The sequence below is a fragment of the Balaenoptera ricei genome, chromosome 2 (assembly GCF_028023285.1).
Source record: "Balaenoptera ricei isolate mBalRic1 chromosome 2, mBalRic1.hap2, whole genome shotgun sequence".
Classification (NCBI taxonomy): Eukaryota; Metazoa; Chordata; class Mammalia; order Artiodactyla; family Balaenopteridae; genus Balaenoptera; species Balaenoptera ricei.
In genome coordinates, this window is record NC_082640.1 from 13,419,936 (window position 1) to 13,443,760 (window position 23,825).

At 38.5% G+C, this 23,825-nt stretch overlaps 1 protein-coding gene across 2 annotated transcripts in view; it reads right to left on the reverse strand.

Annotated features, from left to right (window-relative positions):
• Positions 1-23,825, reverse strand: part of SPAG6 (sperm associated antigen 6) — a 74,202-nt gene that overhangs the window by 30,854 nt on the left and 19,523 nt on the right. For both annotated transcript variants that reach the window (XM_059915301.1, XM_059915300.1), the window contains exons 4-7: positions 21,674-21,857; positions 7,638-7,843; positions 6,573-6,746; positions 5,033-5,185 (exon numbers count right to left, since the gene is read on the reverse strand). In XM_059915301.1, the coding sequence (XP_059771284.1) occupies positions 5,033-5,185; positions 6,573-6,746; positions 7,638-7,843; positions 21,674-21,857 (717 nt within the window). The remainder of the gene's footprint in view (positions 1-5,032; positions 5,186-6,572; positions 6,747-7,637; positions 7,844-21,673; positions 21,858-23,825) is intronic.

Here is a 23,825-nt window from a genome sequence, read left to right on the forward strand (position 1 = left end):
AACAACTGACACTGCAGAAATACAAAGGATCATGAGAGATTACTACAAGCAACTCTATGCCAATAAAATGGACAACCTGGAAGAAATGGACAAATTCTTAGAAAAGCACAACCTCCTGAGATTGAACCAGGAAGAAATAGAAAATATAAACAGACCAATCACAAGCACTGAAAGTGAGACTGTGACTAAAAATCTTCCAACAAACGAAAGCCCAGGACCAGATGGCTTCACAAGAGAATTCCATCAAACATTTAGAGAAGAGCTAACACCTATCCTTCTCAAACTCTTCCAAAATATAGCAGAGGGAGGAACACTCCCAAACTCATTCTACGAGGCCACCATCACCCTGATACCAAAACCAGACAATGATGTCACAAAGAAAGAAAACTACAGGCCAACATCACTGATGAACATAGATGCAAAAATCCAACAAAATACTAGCAAACAGAATCCAACAGCACATTAAAAGGTTCATACACCATGATCAAGTGGGGTTTATCCCAGGAATACAAGGATTCTTCAATATATGCAAATCAAACAATGTGATAATGCCATATTAACAAATTGAAGGATAAAAACCATATGATCATCTCAACAGATGCAGAAAAAGCTTAGGACAAAATTCAACACAAATTTATAATAAAAACCCTCCAGAAAGTAGGCATAGAGGGAACTTACCTCAACATAATAAAGGCCATATATGACAAACCCACAGCCAACATCATTCTCAATGGTGAAAAACTGAAACCATTTCCACTAAGATCAGGAACAAGACAAGGTTGCCCACTCTCACTGCTATTATTCAACACAGTTCTGGAAGTTTTAGCCACAGCACTCAGAGAAGAAAAAGAAATAAAAGGAATCCAAATAGGAAAAGAAGAAGTAAAACTGTCACTGTTTGCAGATGACATGATACTATACATAGAGAATCCTAAAGACTCTACCAGAAAACTGCTAGAGCTAATCAATGAATTTGGCAAAGTAGCAGCATACAATATTAATGAACAGAAATCTCTTGCATTCCTATACACTAATGATGAAAAATCTGAAAGAAATTAAGGAAACACTCCCATTTACCATCGCAACAAAAAGAATAAAATACCTAGGAATAAACCTACCTAGGGAGACAAAAGACCTGTATGCAGAAAACTATAAGACACTGATGAAAGAAATTAAAGACGATACAAAGAGATGGAGAGATAAACCATGTTCCTGGATTGGAGGAATCAACATTGTGAAAATGACTATACTACCCAAAGCAATCTACAGATGCAATGCAATCTCTATCAAAGTATCAATGGCATTTTTCACAGAACTAGAACAAAAAATTTCACTATTTGTATGGAAACACAAAAGACCCTGAACAGCCAAAGCAATCTTGAGAAAGAAAAATGGAGCTGGAGGAATCAGGCTCCTGAACTTCAGACTAAACTACAAAGCTACAGTAATCAAGACAGTATGGTACTGGCACAAAAACAGAAATATAGATCAATGGAACAGGATAGAAAGCCAAGAGATAAACCCAGGCACATATGGTCACCTTACCTTTGATAAAGGAGGCAAGAATATACAGTGGAGAAAAGACAGCCTCTTCAATAACTGGTGCTGGGAAAACTGGCCAGCTACATGTAAAAGAATGAAATTAGAGCACTCCCTAACACCATACACAAAAGTAAACTCAAAATGGATTAAAGACCTAAATGTAAGGCCAGACACTATAAAACTCTTAGAGGAAAACATAGGCAGAACATTCTGTGACATAAATCACAGCAAGATCCTTTTTGACCCAGCTCCTAGAGAAGTGGAAATAAAAACAAACAAATGGGACCTAATGAAACTTAAAAGCTTTTGCACAGCAAAGGAAACCATAAACAAGATGAAAAGACAGCCCTCAGAATGGGAGAAAATATTTGCAAATGAAGCAACTGACAAAGGATTAATCTCCAAAATTTACAAGCAGCTCATGCAGCTCAATATCAAAAAAACAAACAATCCAATCCAAAAATGGGCAGAAGACCTAAATAGACATTTCTCCAAAGAAGATATACAGATTGCCAACAAACACATGAAAGAATGCTCAACATCACTAATCATTAGAGAAATGCAAATCAAAACTACAATGAGGTATCACCTCACACCGGTCAGAATGGCCATCATCAAAAAATGTACAAACAATAAATACTGGAGAGGGTGTGGAGAAAAGGGAACCCTCTTGCACTGTTGGTGGGAATGTAAATTGATACAGCCACTGTGGAGAACAGTATGGAGGCTTCTTTAAAAACTAAAAATAGAATTACCATATGACCCAGCAATCCCACTACTGGGCATATACCCTGAGAAAACCATAATTCAAAAAGAGTCATGTACCACAATGTTCATTGCAGCTCTATTTACAATAGCCAGGACATGGAAGCAACCTAAGGGTCCATCGACCGATGAATGGATAAAGAAGATGTGGCACATATATACAATGGAATATTACTCAGCCATAAAAAGAAACAAAATTGAGTTATTTGTAATGAGGTGGATGGACCAAGAGTTTGTCATACAGAGTGAAGTAAGTCAGAAAGAGAAAAACAAATACCGTATGTGGGCAGGACAGGAATAAAGACGCAGACGTAGAGAATGGACTTGAGGACACGGGGAGGGGGAAGGGTAAGCTGGGACGAAGTGAGAGATTGGCATGGACTTATATATACTACCAAATGTAAAACAGATAGCTAGTGGGAAGCAGCTGCATAGCACAGGGAGATCAGCTCGGTGCTTTGTGACCACCTGGAGGGGTGGGAGGGAGACGCAAGAGGGAGGAGATATGGGGATACATGTATATGTATAGCTGATTCACTTTGTTATAAAGCAGAAACATACCATTGTAAAGCAATTATACTCCAATGAAGATGTTAAAAAAATAAAAATGAAACCTTTTGCTTTCCATTGTTAAAAAAGTTAATTTAGAATCCTTTTAAAAATTGACTTTTCACCAAGTATAACAGATCTGAGAACAAAATACCTACTATAGATCCAAAATCAAATGAATAATATGAGCAAGAATCCTATTTAAGTAAATTTTAGGTGAAATATATTCACTAAAACCTTTTCTGAAATAGTAAATTTCCATTAATTTTGGTCAACATTTAAATGATAGTTTTGCCCATTTTAACATGATTGAATGTCAAAGTAGAGATGAGTACTTTTGTTACACAGATGGCACATGCTTATATCTTGCACTTCAAACTTCAGTTTTATCTAAATAATCAAAACAGAATTAACTAAAGGGCCTCAAATGCATCACAGTTTATATACCCAAGGAAGAGTCAAATAACCAAATCAAATTATAATTCATTCTGTATAGGCATAATTTTCTAACTAACTTGAGACTAGAAGAATTATCACCTTAAATTTAGTACCACAAAAGCCACTATCACATGGGTCATGCTACCACAGCAAAGGCCAAATGATCATATATACTTTTTTTCCCTCCACCTTTAAATTAGGTTTTTAAGACCAATTTCTTAAAGAAGAGATCCACCATAGTTCGTTGACTTCTTTCTTACGACTAAAAATGTGTCTGCCCATACAAAAAAAAAAAAAAGGTCAGAATCTTTCTATCTTCAGAATGAGGCAACTCTCCAGAAAGTCCACACTTCTGAGACGTACCAAGACTGAAGAAGCAGGAGGAAGAGAAGACAGCCCCCTCTACCCCATGCCCAACACTCTGACTTACTGGCCTCAGTTGTTTTGAACAGCAGATGAGACAAGGAGCGTTGAGTGTGCTTTGAATATTAGAAAGTACTATTTAGATTGGAGGTGTTGTCAGTCCTGACAGTACCACACGGAACGGGAAAGGACGAGGCAGTGTGGCGTGGTCTGCCTCAAGCTGCTGCTGCTCCCACCTTGATCTTCAATTAAATGGAAGATAGACCAGATGGGAGAGGCCAGAAGCAGCCCCAGACCAAAGGCAGGGAGCACCTCCTGGCTAGTCTGGGGAAGAAACACAGGAAGCAAAAGCAATTGCTGCTTCCTTCCTCATCCTTCCTACAGCAGGCTTTCTGACTATCCACGGAAGCACCGAGAATCAAGAATCCTGATCACATCCCCATGGTGACCCTTCAGGAAGCAGCACTACTGCTCTAGTCACTATCAGAGTCTTTGGTAACAGAAGAACAAAAGGAAAAGTTAGACATAAAAAGGGAGTGAAGTAAAGAATTATCAAGGAATAGGCAGAAAATAAAGATCTGAGGCTCATTTTTATTCTGAGGATTAGCAAAGGACAAAAAAAAAAAAAAATCCACACTTCTGTTTAACATACAGCAGCAGGTTTTCCATGCCGATAAGAAACCCACATCCTAGAGGGTTGCCAGAGACACTGGGAGCACACAGCCTTTGAAGCATGCTTCAGGAGATCAATATTTATTCATTCAACAAATATTTTTTGAGCACCTACTATGAGCCAGGGCTACGTGATCTGGTGGGTTAATTCCAAGTTGTAAATTGAGATAAGGCCAAATCCCTAGAGCAAGGAAACAGCATGTCAGAAACATGCGATCCAACATGTGCTCTGAATTGCCCATGTCTAAGAAGAGAAATAAGCTCATGGAAGCTGAAGGAGAGAGAGCCATCCATTGTCATCTCCTGCCCAAATGGCAGGAAGGGGGAGAATGTACGGAACAATAAAAATGACCACTGGGCATGTCATTTATGATAGCTGTCTTTAATCAAAGTATGCTTTACATATTTGTAAAGCCCATCCTTCCAGATACAAATACATGGTATTTAGATATAGGTGATACTAACACTCAGAGGTGTTGACATTTTATTGATATTAAACACTGAGTAAAACTTTAAACTTCCTGCCAAGTAAACTTTACTTCAAGCACTGCTTTGGGAAACTTACTAATAAGCCTTGAAGAAAGCCGGTAATTCTTTGACTCCGGTCAGCTATATTTTACACTCTGTGGGATAGTATTAATCTGCGGTTCTGTCTTAGAGTACCTCACTGCAATAACTAGAGGAAAAGGAAGCAAGAACAAACCTTGGAAATGATGACCGCCATTGCCAGGTTCTCAGAATGAGCTGCCACGTAGCCAAGCATCATGATGCCCGGCAGCCTTACGTTTCCTTTGCAGGACCCCATGCAGTCGATCATGGCAGCAACTGCCCCCGTGTTCACTATCAGCTGAGAAAGCTAAGAGAAAAGAAGGAGAGCTAGATAACCATGGCCCTAAAGTGTCAGATGATCTTTAAATATTACCTTAGCATTGCCAAATTTTAAAATTTAGGACCTAAAAAACATCTGGTAAAATCTGAAACACCATTTAGTGAAATTATTATATTTATCAAAGACATGTACAAGGGTAACAATCCTGCTATTTCTAACGTACAGAATATGCTCACGTGAGGAGCCTCTCTGTGGTGCAATTTTTCTCGCACGACTCTATCCTTATCATAATGGATGTCAAAATTCCTCACCTAAACACTAAGCCTAGGGCTAGTTCATAACTAGCTAACTGCTGAAACCCCCCCATCACAATGCGTGAGTATGAATTGGATTAATCACTGAATGCTGAAAGGTGAGATCAGACTTGAAATAGTCTAGCCTCATTATCCCTCCTTTGCTAGCAATGATCTCTAGCTGACTGCACTCCAGTCTTGAAAAATCTCAACCAGATAAAGATGTTGGGTGAAATAAAGAATGAGGACTTGGGACTTCCCTGGTGGTCCAGTGGCTAAGACTCCGAGCTCCCAATGCAGGGGGCCCGGGTTCGATCCCTGGTCGGGGAACTAGATCCCACGTGCCGCAACTAAAGATCCCCCACGCCACAACGAAGATCCTGTGTGCTGCAACTAAGACCCGGCGCATCCAAATAAATAAATAAATATTAAAAAAAAAAAAAGAATAAGGACTTAAAAGTTTAGTGAAATGAAACTGATTAGTGAAAATATACACAGAAAAAGACATAACTTCAGAATCTACCCAGGTTCACTTCGTCTCTATTCCTTTCCCACCTCACACCTCAGAGCAGGAACCACTGTGCAAGAGCAGCTGTTAGAGCGGTTACGCCAGGTCAGGGGGCCTGATGGTCTCTCCCAACCTGGAGGGGCACCATCTCTCACTACGCCCAGCTGACCTAGAGTGACAGGACGACAAAGGTCCATGGTCCCTACAGTCTAGAAATGGAAAGCAGAAAATGATTAAAAACTGAGACTTCAGACTCAAACTCCATTGATGTAACCCAGTGGTTCTCAACTGGGGGCACTCTTGTCCCCCTAGGAAACATTTAGTAATACGTGGGGACATTTTTGATCGTCACAACTTGGGGGAGGGGTGCTACTGGCATCTGGTGGGCAGAGGCCAGGGAAGCTGCTAAAGGTCCATCCTGCAGTGTACAGGACAGCCCCTCACAACAGAGAGCGATGTGGTCCAAAGTGTCAACAGTGCTGAGGATGAGAAACCCTCAGAACGTGTGGCACCGCCCCTGAGCCCTGTGAACAAATTGATGTTTTACTTAAAAACTAAAACTAACTGCATACTGTTGTATTTTGAAGCTGTTTTTTTTTTTTCCTTGTTTTACCTCAGGTGTATGTTTTGCAATCTCTCTAATTAAAGTGGAAGCATTTTTCTTCACGTATTCATCTTTGTCCTTCAGACAGGTAAGTACAGCTGGAAAAATCTCTGCTTCAACCACCATTTCTGCTAGATCCACAGAATGTTTCGCAATCTGACTGAGAGCTGAAAGGACCTGACGCTGTTGAGCAAAATCCAAACCCAAATGTTACACAGAGTCCACTGTGGAGTTCAGACATAATTTAAACAGCTTCGTACACATTCAAATTCCTTTATAAAGAGGAAAAAACAATCACACATCCAACATAATCTAGGAGTCTCGAGGCATTCACATCCTAGTCTTCTTATACCTAAATACTCAATTTCTTAAATTCCCTAATTTCCAAGTTAAACATCTTAGTTCACACTATTGACTATTTAAATCTCTTATCAATTGAGGCTGGTCAAAGAATATGACCCTGGGATGAATACTATTTCTTAATTATGCAATACTTAAATTGTTAATTTATGATAAACACAGTAATGTAATACAGTAACAATCAAGCAGAACTAACATTTTGGGATATTGCCAATATCATTTTTAGAAACTTTGCATTGCTTAATTAACATTAACAATTTTTAAATCTTATAGAATATAACTATTAGAATATAAAAGTATAATTGGTGACTATTAACTGAAAATTAGATTTTAGAAAGCTATAAAAAAGACTAATATAAACATGGCAAATTTTACAGGAAACTTAAATATAACAGTGGGCTAGAAAATCTTTAGGTCCCTTCTAACCCTGAGATTTAATCATTACGTGATTCCTTATTTTAATTATTAGTACTAATTCTGATGCTATTTCTAGTTTTCAGCGTTGCACATACTTTTTCCCAGTCACATCTTTATTTACTGTCTAATCCTTACAGCATAGTTTTCACATATTAAAGGACCAAATACATAATATATTCATATCTGTTTTCCATGATAATTTACTAATTATTTAAAAATGTATAATATTAGTGCACACATTTCCATCTTCTTAGATTATCGGAATCCTGGTTTGTTTGTTTCTTTATTTTTAAATACCTTCAGCTTAGCATCAGGGTTCAGGATCATCTGGGCTAAGTGAGCAATTGCTCCTGCGTCCACCACTGTCTGTGCTAACTCTGGAGAATGCTTTGCAATATCACTGAGGGCCGAAGCAGCAATCCTTTTCAAAGCAATTTCTGGCTCTTGGATACAGAGCACTAAAAGAGGAATGGCTCCGGCGTCCACCACAGCTTGTGACAGCTCTGTGGGTCCAAGAAAAGTAATTAAGTGAGTATGGGTGACTGACCCTTGTACAAGCCACTTTTCACCCTGACAGATACAGCAAAGGGAAAAGGGGAGGGTGTACTTCACTGTCTCGACATCTGCATTTCAAATCAGGCTTCCTGGTTTCATGAACCATGTGGACCAATACTGAGCTGAAAAGAATACAGGTCAATAGATGGACCTCCATTTACATGAACACATTTGAGGTAGATTAAGCTGAAATGGCTTCCTATTCTTTTTTTTTTTTTTTTTTTTTCAAGAGAGTAAGCAGATGTCAGCTGTTTAAGCTCTGACAATTCTGCACTTCTCAATAGGCAAGCATTTTATGCATGGTTTACAATAACAGAGAAAATTAAAGTACCAAAAATTTACCAACCACACTAATTAGGTAGTATTTTGTGCTATTTACATGAGTAAACATTAACATGAATCTTGTGCCAATAATGTCGATTTTTAAATTCCTTTCATCTTATTGTACTTTTAAAAGATTTTTAAAAAAACTTTGTACAATATTAAAAGGTGTATTTTCATTGTACATATAAAAACACTTTCAAAAATGAGAACTACAACTGAACAGGCTTTAATATATATAAATGTTAATGTAAGATAAAGAAATAAATTTATCTTAAGCATTTTACACGTCAAAAATAGTATCTTTTGTATATACATGTTGATTCACCTGTGTGCCCAAAAATAACAGCTATAAAAAATAACACATTTTAAAATTATAGAGAACAGGAGACAAGCAGGCAGACCCATATAATATACGTGTAAAAACTGTTGAAAAGCATAAAACAGTGCACAGTTACAGATTCTACTCTCACTGTACTCATGGCCTTTCTTGCTGAATCACATATACCCATTTCTATAATCTCTTCCTTTCAAATTATGCTCTCATTTTCTCAGATTTATAGCGCCTTGGTAATTTATGTCTTAATAGCCAAGCTATCAATTCAGCATATCTCTTAGTCTTTAAAGAAAATACAGTCTTTAATTTTTCAAAAGATTGGTAATATCACATTTTCGAAAAGGAAATAATGTTAGAAAATACAGGTTAGTGTCCAACACTTGTTTTCCTTCAATTATTATAATTATCTTAGAAGTCCCGATATTGCATAAACGACTCATTCATTCTTTCATTAAACAAGTATTAATGGAAGGTTATTATGTGTCAGACTCATTCAACACGGGTGCAGATGACATACTTCTACAAATTAACACTGCACTGATTAGCAAATATGTTTCAATTAAAAAACCCAAGTGTGAAATATGAAATACAACGGGAAGTTCATCTATTTATGTATTTTCACTTTTATACAGTTTCTAAGAGTAAAGAATCTGCAGTAAACAACTGTTTAAAAAACAGTTAATATGGGCTTCCCTGTGGCACAGTGGTTAAGAATCCGCCTGACAATGCAGGGGACACGGGTTCAAGCCCTGGTCCGGGAAGATCCCACATGCCGCGGAGCAACTAAGCCCATGCGCCACAACTACTGAGCCTGCGCTCTAGAGCCTGTGCTCCGCAACAAGTGAAGCCACCAGAATGAGAAGCCCGCGCACCGCAACAAAGAGTAGCCCCCGCTCTCCACAACTAGAGAAAGCTTGTGCACAACAACGAAGACCCAATGCAGCCAAAATTAAATAAATAAATTTTTTTAAAAGTTAATAAACTATTAATAAACAGTTAATAAAACTATTAATAAAAACAAAGTGTTAATAAAAACAAAGTTCTTTTAAACAAAATTTATCATCTTTGTAATTCCCATACATTTTATTATTTCCTTGAGTAACTGAGTACCGTATCCTCCTTTTCCTGAACTCTATAATGCTAATAATAAAGCAAACTCAGTTCTTCTGACTTGTTACCCATTCCCTCCAAAGCTGTTTTCCACTCTGTCTGGATCAGTGATGCTAAATGAGGGGAAGGCGGGGGAGGGTACCAAAGAAAGGTTTGCCTGAAGGTAATGAAGCTTCCAGGGACCTGGATGGGGTCTAGCAATTTTGTACCTGCAGTTTCATATACCTTACATCTCCAATTTATATGGTCCTACAAAACCCAGCTCTGTTCTTGGGTGGCACACATTGTAATTCATAAATGATACTGTTCTACCACTTTCATTCATATATTGGGTATAAGACAGTGTATATAAAGGTAAGAGTATAATAGGCCTAAATAATGCACACCATACTATATTACACATTCCACAGGCTATTTCATCCTGCCTCTGTCACTACTCTTTTTCCTGTGGTATATCCTTCTCCTCTTCCCTACCGTTGCTTCCTCTGGTACTTCTGTGCCAATCGCTGTTGACGTCTACCCCATAGCCTTTGTCGGTCAGGGCATGGGCTTGTGAATCAATCCTGGTGAATGGGACCTGAGCAGAAGTCAGCTAGAAGCATCTCTGAGCGGTTTTCCTCTTTAATAAACAGAAATACACAGGAGGAAACACCGCCTCTTCTTTGCTGGACATGGGCACATCTGCCTGCAAATGACATCTGGAACTCCTACAGCCATCTTGCAACTATAACAGAAGAAATTGCCAATATGCTGAGGATGGCCGAGTACAAAAATGAAAAACAGCTGGGTCCTCCAAGACACTGTTCAGCTGCATAACCAACCTTGGAACTGCCCTGACTCTGCACTTTGTGTCATGTGAAATAAAAAAATGTCCTCACTGCTTAAGCCACCTGCAGTTGATATTCTTAACTTACAGCCCCAAACATATTGATACAATTCTGTCCTCTCTCAGGCTTGGTGTATGTACTTATTTTCCTCTCTTTTCTGGTCATTGAGTGTTCATTACGTGCTTACCATGTGCTAGAAACTTGCTAGATCTTGGGGAAGCAGAATAGAGTAAAAACATTGTTCTGTTCTAGCAGACTCTGCTCAGGGTGAATATGTGAACAGACCACAGCACAGAGTGGAGCTGGGAGTCGGGTGCGTGGAGAGTTTGGGGAAACAAACATGGGGTGCCGTTTCAGGCAGTGCTTCCCATCCTCCTTCCTGCTCCCCTTTTCTTCTTCTCTCTACTTTTCTACTCTAAAAAACAGCGGCAGTAACCAAAACACATACAAAAATCTGGTACACTTAAAAGTTACTCCCGGGCTTCCCTGGTGGCGCAGTGGTTGAGAAGCTGCCTGCCAATGCAGGGGACACGGGTTCGAGCCCTGCTCTGGGAAGATCCCACATGCCGCGGAGCAACTGGGCCCGTGAGCCACAACTACTGAGCCTGCGCGTCTGGAGCCTGTGCTCCGCAACAAGAGAGGCCGCGACAGTGAGAGGCCCGCACACCGCGATGAAGAGTGGCCTCCGCTCGCCGCAAGTAGAGAAAGCCCTCGCACAGAAACGAAGACCCAACACAGCCAAAAATAAGTAAATAAATAAATAAATAAATAAAAATTTTTTAAAAGTTCATATAAAAAAAAGTTACTCCCTATAGGAGAAATCTCAAAGAATTCATTTTTAACTCTAATTTGGAAATGAGTCTGGGTTGTTTAATTATTAAACTTAGGAAATCAAAGATTGATATGTACAGATGCTCATAAAAGGTTTGATCAAGAAAAAAAAAGAGCCAATTAATTTATATTCAGTGCCTGAAAATATCTTAACCTCATTTTTTTTTCCTTAACCTAATTTTAAATTTTAAATGAATCTTCCAAAAACAAATTTTTTAAGACTACATCTTCTTTTATGCAAGAACATGTGACATAATTATATACTGTTAGGTAACCAGCAAAATTAGAAGTAGTTATGCAAAAAAAAAAAAAAAAATTCAGAGAAAGAAGGCTTTATGTTATACTAACATACTAACAAGATTTAGATGGGGTTGATGGTACTATTGGTGATATATTTTCTTCTCTATTTGACAAATTTTCTTCAATGTGATTGTTTTTAAAAAATAAAAGAAATATGAACATGTCCTTTGACCATACATATAGCTATTGCTGGGGCTAACTATACTAACATTATTATTCTAAAGAAAAATAAACACTTTAGCTTATTTCTCAATATGGAAGAAAGTTTCTTATTTTTAAAAATGGTGGGAATATATGTCTCCTTAAAACAAAATATTAGGAAAGAATGCATAATTATTCTTTGAAGAATTGCTAATATATACTAGAAATATCATCCATTTACTTTTTCACACTTTCCCTCATCTTAATTCATGCCTTTATCACAGTTAAAATATTACATTTTTTAAATGTTAAGGCTTATTCATTTTTAACAATTTTTTAGACTTCAAATTGTCAGTAGAAATATAACTATCCAATAGCACCTTCCTGATTCATAAATAATAATTAAAGCCATTGAGTGCATGCATGTAGACAACTGGTATACAGTCCTCAAATCCGATGGTCAGCTGTTTTCAGTAAAGGAATAACTAGTTCTCTTTGGCCTCCTGAATACCTCACTGCTGAGTGAAGGAATTGAAGCAGCCACCTCTACTGGACCATGACAAGCTCAGTACAACTTTAGATTTAATTTTTAAAACAAAAGGAGACACAGATAAAAGGGAGGACATTTAAGATCAACAACATTCATAAAATTACTAGTATCTAAAGCTGGATGAATGGAATATTTAGGGATGACTTTATGTTGACCAGAAGGGAAGAGCACAGAAAGGAAAGTCCGTCAGCATATAATAGGCACGGCTGTAACACGTAAAACTAGATGCGTCAGGCAAAAGTGATTTTGCTTTAACAGTGCTCACAATGGCCTTAACCCCCTCCTCTTAATTGTTATGGCTAGTGGTTTGTTTAGATCAGGAGTGGTAAACACAGGGCCCAGGCAAGTAATTAAAATAAGTGAAGCCAGAAGGTGTAAGAAAAATAACTGAGTGGGAAGCACAGTAAATTGGAAAAGTATATGCACCAGCTACAAGGAGCAGCAACTACCCAGCTTCAGCCCAGCGCTGCCACATAGGAATATAGGCCAACCGTTGTCAGGTCCTTGGATTTTTCAAGAGAAGCCAGACATCTGATTTTTAATGTGAAATTGCCTGGTTTTTAAGTGTTGGGAACTTAAAAACACACTGTGTAAGACAAAATAGTGCAGGCTAAATAAAACACGTCCATCATTTTACAACCCTAGGCTTAAACCTTACACCTTCTAAAACGAGCTGTGGGGATTTTCTGGATGTAAAAAGGTGACATTCTTTCTACATTTGATTCTTGAAGACACATTCTAGAGTCATAAACGAAGAACCACTAAAGTGGTTACATAAGAAAATTCAGAGGTGAATTCCAAGAAATTGATGAAAACCTAAAAATTGGCCTGCAAAAAAAGGATGAATCTAAACATATATTATGATACTCCACTAATTTTTCTGCTCATAATGGAGATGTAAGAGGGAAGAATGTGAGCAAAATTAAGTGATCCATCATGAGAACTCATAAAAAGGACTCAAAATGAAGAGGTTCTCTGAAAGGAAAAAAAGGAAGGAAAAAAAAAAATATATATATATATATTTACCATACTAATTCAAAAATAATTAGGCAAATCAAACACCTCAAAAACTCTAATTCCTTTTAACTTTATTGCTTTTTAATTTCATTTTCCAAACACTGCTTTTAACTCACTGGTTTTAAGCCCTACAAAAATTTATATTCTATTTTCTCATTAAAAATAAAATAAAGTTATGAATCTTCATTTCTTTGCATTTAGGTGGCCCTATTTATTAGTTTAAAGATAGGCTGGTTTTGCATCTGGCTGTAAAACACAACTATATCACTTCAAAACCTTTGTGAAATAAAGCGGGTTAAAAAATACATTTAAGATTTGGCTATCACTTATGATGTCAATCTTATGTTATATAATCATCCCATTCAACCAAATTTTTCATGATTTGGTGAAATTACAGTAAAAACAAATATGGAGGTGTAATCGCCAAAACTGGTTATATACTGACCATACACCAGTATGATTTTAGGAATGTCACTTTTAAAGTGGAAGAAATTTGTCTAGAAATTTGTCTAACTCAGCTGTTTACAACTGGTTTAGTTACCTACTGCTACACCAAACTTAGCTGCTTGAAACAGGAAACGTTTATAATCTTACAGTTTCTGTAGGTCAGGAATCTGGGAGCGGCTCAGCTGGATGGTTCAGGCTGTGACGTCTCACTAGGCAGCAATCAAGCCATCAGCCAGGGCTGCAGTTATCTGAGGCTTGACTGGGATACACTGGGTCTACAGGATCTTCTTCCCAGCATACCCACGGGAGTTGGAAGAAGGCATCAGTTCCTCCCCATTTCTGGGCTCTTTCATAGGCTGCTCATGATGAGACTTCCCCCAGAGTGAGTGATCCAGAGGAGAGAACCCAAGACAAAAGCCATAGTCTTTTATAATCTAACCTCAGAAGTGACATACCATCACTTCTGCTCTATTTCATTGGCGCAACGTGGGTGGAGACTACACAGGGATGTGACTAAGAAGAGGCAGGCATGGAAGCCAGCTACCAAAAAACCTTTATTCTACACCAACGCATCTGAGAGAGGCAATATCCTTCTGTAGGTAGCGATGGCTCACCAGAGCTATAATTCTGAGCTGAGAAACTGATATTTCCAATCGCATGTCGGAGTGAGAAAAGGTGGCGGGAATTTGCGTATTATTATGAAAAAATCTAATGTATGATTTTTACTTATCCCTCGCTCCCACAAATGTCATTTTTCCTACCCATTATCTCCATGCCACATCTTTCCACCCCATCTCCAGAGCCATCGGTCTAACCCTTACATATGGATTGAGTGTCTGAGAGATTAAGGGTTAACACACATACATACATATGCTTTGAAGGTTAAATAATTCTAGCTTCTTTAAAAAGTCAAGTGAGTCAAATAAGCCGTTGATCTGGAGTTAACGGGGCCTTAGTAAGAAATTACAATCAGCTGGATGGATGGCGCACTTATACAAGGCTCAAGTATAAAAAACAGCTTCAAAATACAGAAAGGAAAAGTCAAGAAGTGGAGACAAGAGAAAGAGAAGGTGGGAAAAGGGAGAGTTGGGTACGGCCTTGGAAGATCATAGGTAGCATAAGATACAAAGCCATTTTTAAAACCCCGATTTTAGCAACTTTTAGTTTTATACTTTACTCAACAGCTGAGACTAAGCTGAATTGGAAAAGGCAAAGTTACAGAGAGGGTCTGGAGTGCTCTTGTAATGAAGAAAACAATAAATTACTTGGAATTAGCTTTTTACAAAATACGCTTTTTGTATCTAGACATATTTCCATTCATTTCTACTTGCTATATATAATACTGCAACAATCATTGTAGTTTCGTTCCACCTACAATCCGCACTCTGCTGGGGGAAAAAAAAAATCCTTAGATGGAAAATGCAGATTTTATTATTCAACCTTTCGAACTTTACTGGCATCTGTTCTTTCTTCCAGCCCAGTTTTAGGCAAGTCCCTGCCTTCGAGGAGCTCAGGCTGACGGAGGAGGCTAAACAGTAAAGGGTTAGCAGTGCCCCAGTGGAATTCTCTACAAGAACACACAAAGGACAGAGGAAACAGAAACGAAACACTGGATGGCTAGAAAGTTTACAGGGTGTTTTTATACAAGTGGTCCCCGGTCAGCAGTTCTTGGGGTGACTGCCTCTGGGTGGTTAATGGAGCGACCTGTGGGCCTCCAATGTCCACTTTTATTCCTGAGGATGAGCCAGCCCAACATTGTTAATAACTGCATGATATCCCACTGAGTAAATATTCCATAATTTACTTAACCTGCCCCACCCCACCCCAGCTATTCAGGACACGTAATTGTTTTTTTTGCTTTGGGGCTTTGCCATTCTTAAGTTCAGTACAGTGAACTTCTCTGTGCATTAAGATTACATTTATTTATTAGTTATCCATTGCTACATACAAAATGACCCAAACTCAGCAGCTTAAAGCATCATTCCTTATCTCATATTTTCTGTGGGTCAGGAATCCACGAGCAGCCTAGCTGGGGGGTTCAGGCTTGGAGTTTCTCATGAAGTTGCTGTCACACTGTCTGCGGGGGCTGCAGTCGTCTGAAGGCACAACTTGGGTAGGATCTGCTTCCAAGCTCACTCATGTAGTTCTAGGAAGCTCCGGTTTCTTGCTGGTTGTCGAAGACCTTAGCTCCTCATGACATGGGCCTTTCCACAGGCTGCCTGAGTGTCCTCATGTCACAGCACCTGGCTTCCCTCAGAGCGAGTGATGAGAGAACCCCACCACAGAAGCCTCGATCCTGCAGAGCTGGTCACCTACTCTCAGAAGTGACAGACCATCACTTCTGCAGCATTCTGGTGGTGACACAGACCAATCCTGGTACGATGTGGGAGGGGACTATACAAGGGTGAGAATGCCAGGACATGGGATCTCTGAGGGGCATTTGGGAGGCTGGCTACCACGGGTCCTACATTGATACATATATACTCTAGAGGTTAGACAAACACACACATTCACACATATGTGTGTGCATGTATGTGTTTACTTAAGATAGAGGCTCAGAGGTGAAGGTCCTGAGGGGAAGAATGTTGACATTTTTTGAGGTTCTTGATATTTTTAGATTAAACCACATGAAACTGCTGTTTTTGTTAAGTCAAAACCAATCAAATATAGGTAATTTCATAAGGTCAACCTAATATGACTGCAATATTGTTTTCCAAAGGGGATTATCAGTATGTGGCCCCATCAACAATGTGCGAGTCTGGTAGTTTGGCCTCTTATAAAGTACATTTCAGCCCTTACATCAGTAAGTGATTGCTCGAAGTTGACTCATCATTTACTTCTCCTCAAATGGTAAGTTTAGTTCCACATTCCTTAACTTACTACACATATTACTGTTCAGTTATACTGATTAATAAGCATGAATATTAAGCGTGACTTTTTGAGACCACAGCATCACCACTACGTTGCCTTTTAACAACAACAACCCCCCCCCCCACACACACACACACAAAACACAAGAGTGCAGGCACAGGAACTCTAAGTCAGTGCTGTGAGATGGGAATGTGAGCCACGTATAAAATTTAAAATTTTCTAGGGACTTCCCTGGTGGCGCAGTGGTTAAGAATCCACCTGCCAATGCAGTGGACACGGGTTCGAGCCCTGGTCCGGGAAGATCCCACACGCTGCGGAGCAGCTAAGCCCATGCACCACAACTACTGAGCCTGCGCTCTAGCCCGCAAGCCGTAACTACTGAAGCCTGCATGCCCTAGAGCCTACGTGCCACAACTGCTGAGCCTGCGTACTGCAACTACTGACATATGACACAGAAAAGAATCAGGCCAGCCAGCTCTGTCTGGATTCCTTCCTTACATTATCTATTTGGTAAACAGCATGTAATCTACTCGATGTTTCTGTAGTATCAGAATGAGCCAATTCCTGCAAGCACCGCTCATCTGTGGCTGCAGCAATCTCCTCTCCTGACTGCTATTGAGCTGGAAGGGAAATTTCTCATTTGATTTAGGATATAAATGATATCCCTGGGAGAAAGAATAGTCACACATGTGGAAACCAGTCATCAGGGATTAAAAACAGAGGTATCTGGCAAGACTATCAGATACTACAAGGAGCTTAAAATGAAGAATGATGAGCTTTCATACACTTGCCTTTCTCACATTATAAAAAGGAAGACTCTTTGAAGGGTTTTGAGTAATTGCCAAGCAGTTCTGCCATAAATTGCTGTCTGACCAGAATAAATCGTTTAACCTCTCTATTTCAGTTTCCTCACCTATAATGTGTTAATGTTATATATATATATATATATATATATATATATATATATATATATATAATATAATGTGTTAATAATTAAAATGTTTTAGAACACCTAATCAAACGTATTCCTCTTTGCCAGGACTGAGAATAGCCAAAGTTTATTCTGAGACAGCAAAGGTTTACAAGAGACCAAGTTTACAAGAGACAGAATTTTTAGCTAACGCTCCTAAACAAACACTGAAAACTTAAGTTTTCAGCCCAAATGTGGAAGATCATTCCTACAAAACACGTACATGGCTCCTCCTTCCTCAGGCTGCAGCCAGGCCGCTGCTCTCACCTCTGTCCCAAGTACTCTGATGACTGCCACGTGGTGCACACAAGTTCACCGGCGGCGCTCCTCCACGAAGCTGCTGTGCCACTGACGGGTGCGAGGCCAGAGCCAGGAGGCCAGGCGCAGCGAGGAAGGAGGGCCCTGAGCGCGAGGAAGCCCCTGCCCGGGCCCTACCGGTGGGAGCACCGAGGCCGCAGAGCCCACCGCCCCTCCTGCCTCGCCCCCTGTAGCTCCAAAAGCAAGACTAGTCCTTGGAAATAGTGAGAGATTTGACACCGATTAGGTAAATATGTAACCAGAGTAATTCTGCTGAGTGGGAGAATGTAGCAAGACAGAGGAAGAGGGACAACCAGTCTGAGAAGAATTCTACCTCAACCTTTATTAAGGAGCCCAGAGTAGAAAGAAGTAGCTTATTTATCTTCCGAGTAAGAGGTACATATTATCAGTTGTATTCCGTACCTGGTGAGTCAATCGTGGAAATTTAATGAGACCATTTGCCCAGAGTTAAAACCACCACCACCACCATTTCTGGTGGATAGCCCCCAGTTTCCCTTGGTTATCTGTAAAATGCTTTAAAATCTATACATAGAAGTAACTTTTAGAAATTGCAGTTTTCAAATAAGGAAAAGTCAGATGATGCCCATAGATTTCCCTCTTCTACTAATTGTATGCTTACTTTATTTTTGTTTCCTATGCACAAAACGTTTTTCTTTAAAGGTTCCTTTCTTATTGCCCTTAAAGGTACATTTCTTTTGCACCTCCTTTAAGGTTTATATTTATTAAACTATCTAATCAAACAACTTACCACAAATACCCAGAAGAAAACACTGAATGAATCCCTTTAATCTCAATATATTCCATTTTTAAGAGATCATCAAGAAAGAAATCAGGTTATTTGGAGGTAAATCTTCTATTTTCACTGATATTCAGGATGTGAATGATGACTTAACTGCTTACTAGATAACAATTCCCTTTCCTTCTGAGAAATCTATGCAGTAATCTCTTCTGGGAGCTTCTGGGTCCCAAGCCCCTAACTACTGTGAAATATTGAAATTACACTGGGAATTCCATGTGGGAGCCAGATTATAGCAAAAAATTGGAATAGAATCCCGAAGACAGAGCCTATTTATGAACTATAATCATTTAGCCTCAGATTCAACAAAAGGGAGGTATAGAAAGGTTACCTATGGGCACCTGCCTCAGCGTATCTGTATGGTTGTCCTCAAAGCTCTCTTGCACCGCTCTTTAAAATACTCATGTTACAATCTGTTTGCCGTAAAGTCCTCTGACATTAAAAAAAAAAAAAAATTACTAAATATACTCAGGTAGTTTCCCCATGATAACCATCTTCTAATTTAAAACATTGCTTTAGTTTTCTCAATCAACATGTGTTAAACAATAGTCCTAGGGTGAAGCTACTTGGAAACCAAAATCCAGATACTAAAGAAATAATTTTCATATACCAATTCTGAATCATTCTAAGCATAACAATAGTTTTCTTTCTCAATTTACTTTTATATCATCTCATTATTTTGTTTCCAATAGTGTCACCATTTAAAAACCAAATTAAACATAACCATGGGACAGCCACTTCCTGTTTCTGTTTTGAGTTTCTCCTTCAAAACTCTTTCAAGGAGTACTTAATGAAACTGTATGGTACAGGGGTTGACATACGGCTTTGGAGTCAAGACAGATTTAGATTCAAATTTTGGTTCCACCATTAACATGACTTCAGGTATCCTAAGTTCCACTTTCTTCCTCTTTTTAACAGGGAGAGTAATACCTGCCCTAAGTGTATCTGTAGCCAAAATGAGATAATATCCTAAAGCATACTGCACAGAGCCAGGCACACGGTAATTACTTGATAAACGGTAGCTATTATTTTATACATGCACACACACTGAAAAATCTGGAAAACAAATTAAAAACATCCTTAATTCTATCACCCTAGTAACACAAACATGTACGTCCTTGTAATTTACGTCCACATAAAAATTTATTTTTATATTATTATAATTGTAACACACAATTTTGTCTTTTTTTCACATTATAATCACTTTTCCATGTTATCATGTAGGATTCATAATTATCTTTTATTTGTTGAGTGAGATTCCATTAAGTAAACTACTATAATTTAACCACTAAATTCCTGCCAAATATTTGAGGGGTTTTGGTATTAGAAATAATACTACAATAACATTTGCATGAATGCAGCTTCTTCATTCTGTGGGATTCTTTCCTAAGGATGAATGCCCAAATCAGGCTTTCTAGAGTAACCATGAACTCTTTCATGGCTTAGATTAGTTTTGCCAAATGCCTTTGCACAAGTTTATACAATTTGTAGTGCCTCCATCAGTGGACAGATACATCTTCATGCCCTCTCAAACCTTCAGTATTAATACAGTATTCATACGTTACATTTATTGATTCTTTACCATGTACCAAGCACTGGTCTATCTCATCATCCTCACAACAAATCTCTGAAGCAGTACTTCCTCTCTTGCAGATGAGGAAGTTAAGTTTCAGAAAGTTTAAAAGCCATGTCGAAGGTTACACAGCAACTAAGTAGTAGAACTGGGACTCAAACTCAGATCCTGTCCTAAGGCCACAATGCTGTTAACCACTTGGTTTTATTTCTGCTTTACTCTTTTTTTCCCCCAAATAATAATAGGTAGGAAAAGATACTTTCACTGATGTTTTAATATGCAGTTCTTTGATTATCAGCAAAGCTTACACTTTTACATATGTTTGTTTTAAAACTGTTATTTTCTTGTTGTGCTATTTGTTCATACTGTTTAGCAACTTCTGTAAAGTGGTGGGGGCAATTTTGTTCCCTATGTATTTTTTACTGATCAGGTGTGTCAGCACAGCTTCACACAAGAGGCCCAGGCCCCTTCTTGATGGCTTCATTGAGCTCAGTTTATGAGAAAAGGTGCTCCTCCTCTTTCTCCTCCTTCCTGACGATTATGGGCTGAATACAAATATGTTCTAGCAAGTTACCACGTCCATATCTTTTCAACATCATTCACTCATACAACATGGCTCCTGGTTGGCTTGGAACAACCTACCGTAAGTGAGAGTGAAGACCCAATGTCCCCTGAGGGGTGACAAACTCAAACGATTTTGTAACGGAACCAATTTACCAAGGTCCTTGAAGCTAATCAATATCTCATTCTCCCCACATCCCCCTGATTCCCCTTCTGACTTCAAATTTTTCTTTTGCTAACTAACATAAAGACTGAAATGGATAGGTTTTTTGGTGAATTTGTGATCCAAACAACTTGGCCATCATTCAAAACTTATCTCCCATAATGTATAGAAACATCATTAAGACATCATATCTGGGACTTCCCTGGTGGCACAGTGGTTGGGAATCTGCCTGCCAATGCAGGGGACACGGGTTCGAGCCCTGGTCCGGGAAGATCCCACATGCCGCGGAGCAACTAAGCCCGTGCACCACAACTACTGAGCCCGTGCTCTAGAGCCCGTGAGCCACAACTACTGAGCCTGCGCTCTAGAGCCCGCGAGCCACAACTACTGATGCCCGCGCACCTAGAGCCCGTGCTCCGCAACAAGAGAAGCCACCGCAATGAGAAGCCCGTGCACCACAATGAAGAGTAGCTCCCGCTCGCCACAACTACAGAAAGCCCGCACACCACAACAAAGACCCAATGCAGCCAAAAATTAAAAATTAAAAAAAAAAAGACCTCTCATATCTATGGTTTACTAAGCAAAGCCAGATTTACCTAATTAATCTAAACTTTAACAATCCTGTTTTATAGTAAGGCCCATTACCTGCATTATGTCTTGCAATATAGCCAAGTGCCCAGGCTGCAGCCTCTTTGACTCCAGGGTCAAAATCTTCCAAGCATATCACCAGCGTATCCAGTGCTCCACAATCCACTATCGCCTGAGCTAGCTGCGGAGAATGTTTACCAACTGCTCGTAACACAAAGGCAGCGGCTTTCTTGTAAAAACGCTACAAGGATAAATAGACAAAACTCAAAGTGAATTGAGCTAAAAGTTAAAATAGACCAAAACCAACATTAAAATGACATTGATATATTTTTTAAAAAAGCTCAAAAAGTAATAAAATAAAAATTAAAACTAAGAAAAAAAGCTCAACAGCTATGAAATATAAGAGATGAAAAACATCCTGCAATATCATTTTGATTTTTTGTTGTTTCCCCCGTTGCTTTTGTTCAGTAACTGAACTGAAAGGATTTAAGTCTTAAAATACATTTCAAATGTTTTACTCTGAAACATGCATTTGGAAATTGTATAAAATGAAATATAAACATTATATTTCCTACAAATTCATAAAATAATGAGATTTCATGTTTGTGCATTACAGTGAAAGGTATTTGTTTGCCCTATGGGAACTCTTAGATTGTTAGCGCATGCAACTAAACTGTCACCTAACAAATTCGTTTCCTTTACTTGCCCTCAGTCTCTAAGCATGACCTCAACTAACCTTTCTGGTGTCCCACGTTATCCTGAAATAACAACTATGTTCTGAGGCTCACTTAGCAATCATCAGATAAACATAAAGGCAAAATATTCATGATACATTTTAAAACTCCTCCTGGCAAATAAACCAGCCCAACAGTGGGTTATGTTATTTATCCCTTCTTAGAAATGCTTTTTTACAAAGATATAAATGACTTACCATTATGTGAATTTCAAGTAATGCTTCATATTTATAATATGTTCTATATGTAAATTTTATCAGATTAAGAAATAAAACTGAAACACAAGACTAACCTGTTTTTCTTCATATTGCTAAAAAAAAAAAAAAAGATGTAGAGGAAGTATTCGGCTATAACACTCACTGTTTTATGGTTAGCATAATGACACAGTAATAGTCTCCTAACTCTATCTTTCATTAATAGAGCCCAATTAATGCCCTATTTTAGATTCTAAGTTTCAATTTCTTTATAGTGACTACAAAAAAAAGCGACTAGGTGACTATAGCATCTGTTTTGAAAGCATTCTATTTATGCAGGCTGAAATATTAAGATTCAATAAAAAATTATGTGAGAGAAAATACATCAAGTATAATTTAACATATTATATCTCCAAAATCAATATATATTGACAAGATAAGAAATATGCTATGTTAGTAATGATGTTTTGATTTGATATATTTCTTTAGTTTCTTAAATGTCAACATATAGAGGCATTAAGATGTTTGTTATAAAGTCTAATTTTACATGTCAGTAACCAAAAATCTCCTGCTTTATTATAAAAATTAGAATAGTTTTAGAGTAGCTTCCCATAGATTATTTTCTCATAATTGTGGAAAAATAACAGTGACACATTTCTTGTCATTACCTTAAGCTAATTTGACTTTTTATATTGCAGAATTTTCAAATTCACACTTTACTGGGCATCAATAGTCAGTACTAACTACAGTGCCTAGAATATCACTCTCTGATCTCATTCCAAATTCCTAACTCTCTTCTCTCCTGGAATTCCTCACCAAAAGAATTACCCTTTAAAAAAAAAAAAGGAAGGAAAAGCAAAACCAGAGGACTTTGTACCTCATAAAGAAGAGATTAAATCTCCTGTGAGAAATGGGCTAAAGGCCTGGTAGGGGAAGGAGACAGAAGCCTGTGAATGATGCTTCACATTCTCACTTTCTCCTCACTTCTGCCCTAGTACTTTTTGTCTCTTTACAGCTAATGGGTACTCATTCACACTTAGAAAACTTCTGTTGAGAACCTTCTATGTGAGACACCAAACACAGACCCTGCCCTCAGAGAAGGAGCTAAGAGTCCAAGCATTTGATGATAGAAGGAATGCCTACAAGAAAAATAAAATTTCTGTAACTCCTCCTAGGGATAAGACAGTTATTAGCAAATTACTCTCCAATCTAAAAAAATAAGGCACATTTTTAAACAATCAGGATTTTTTTTTGGTAAATACACGTAACATAAAATTTATT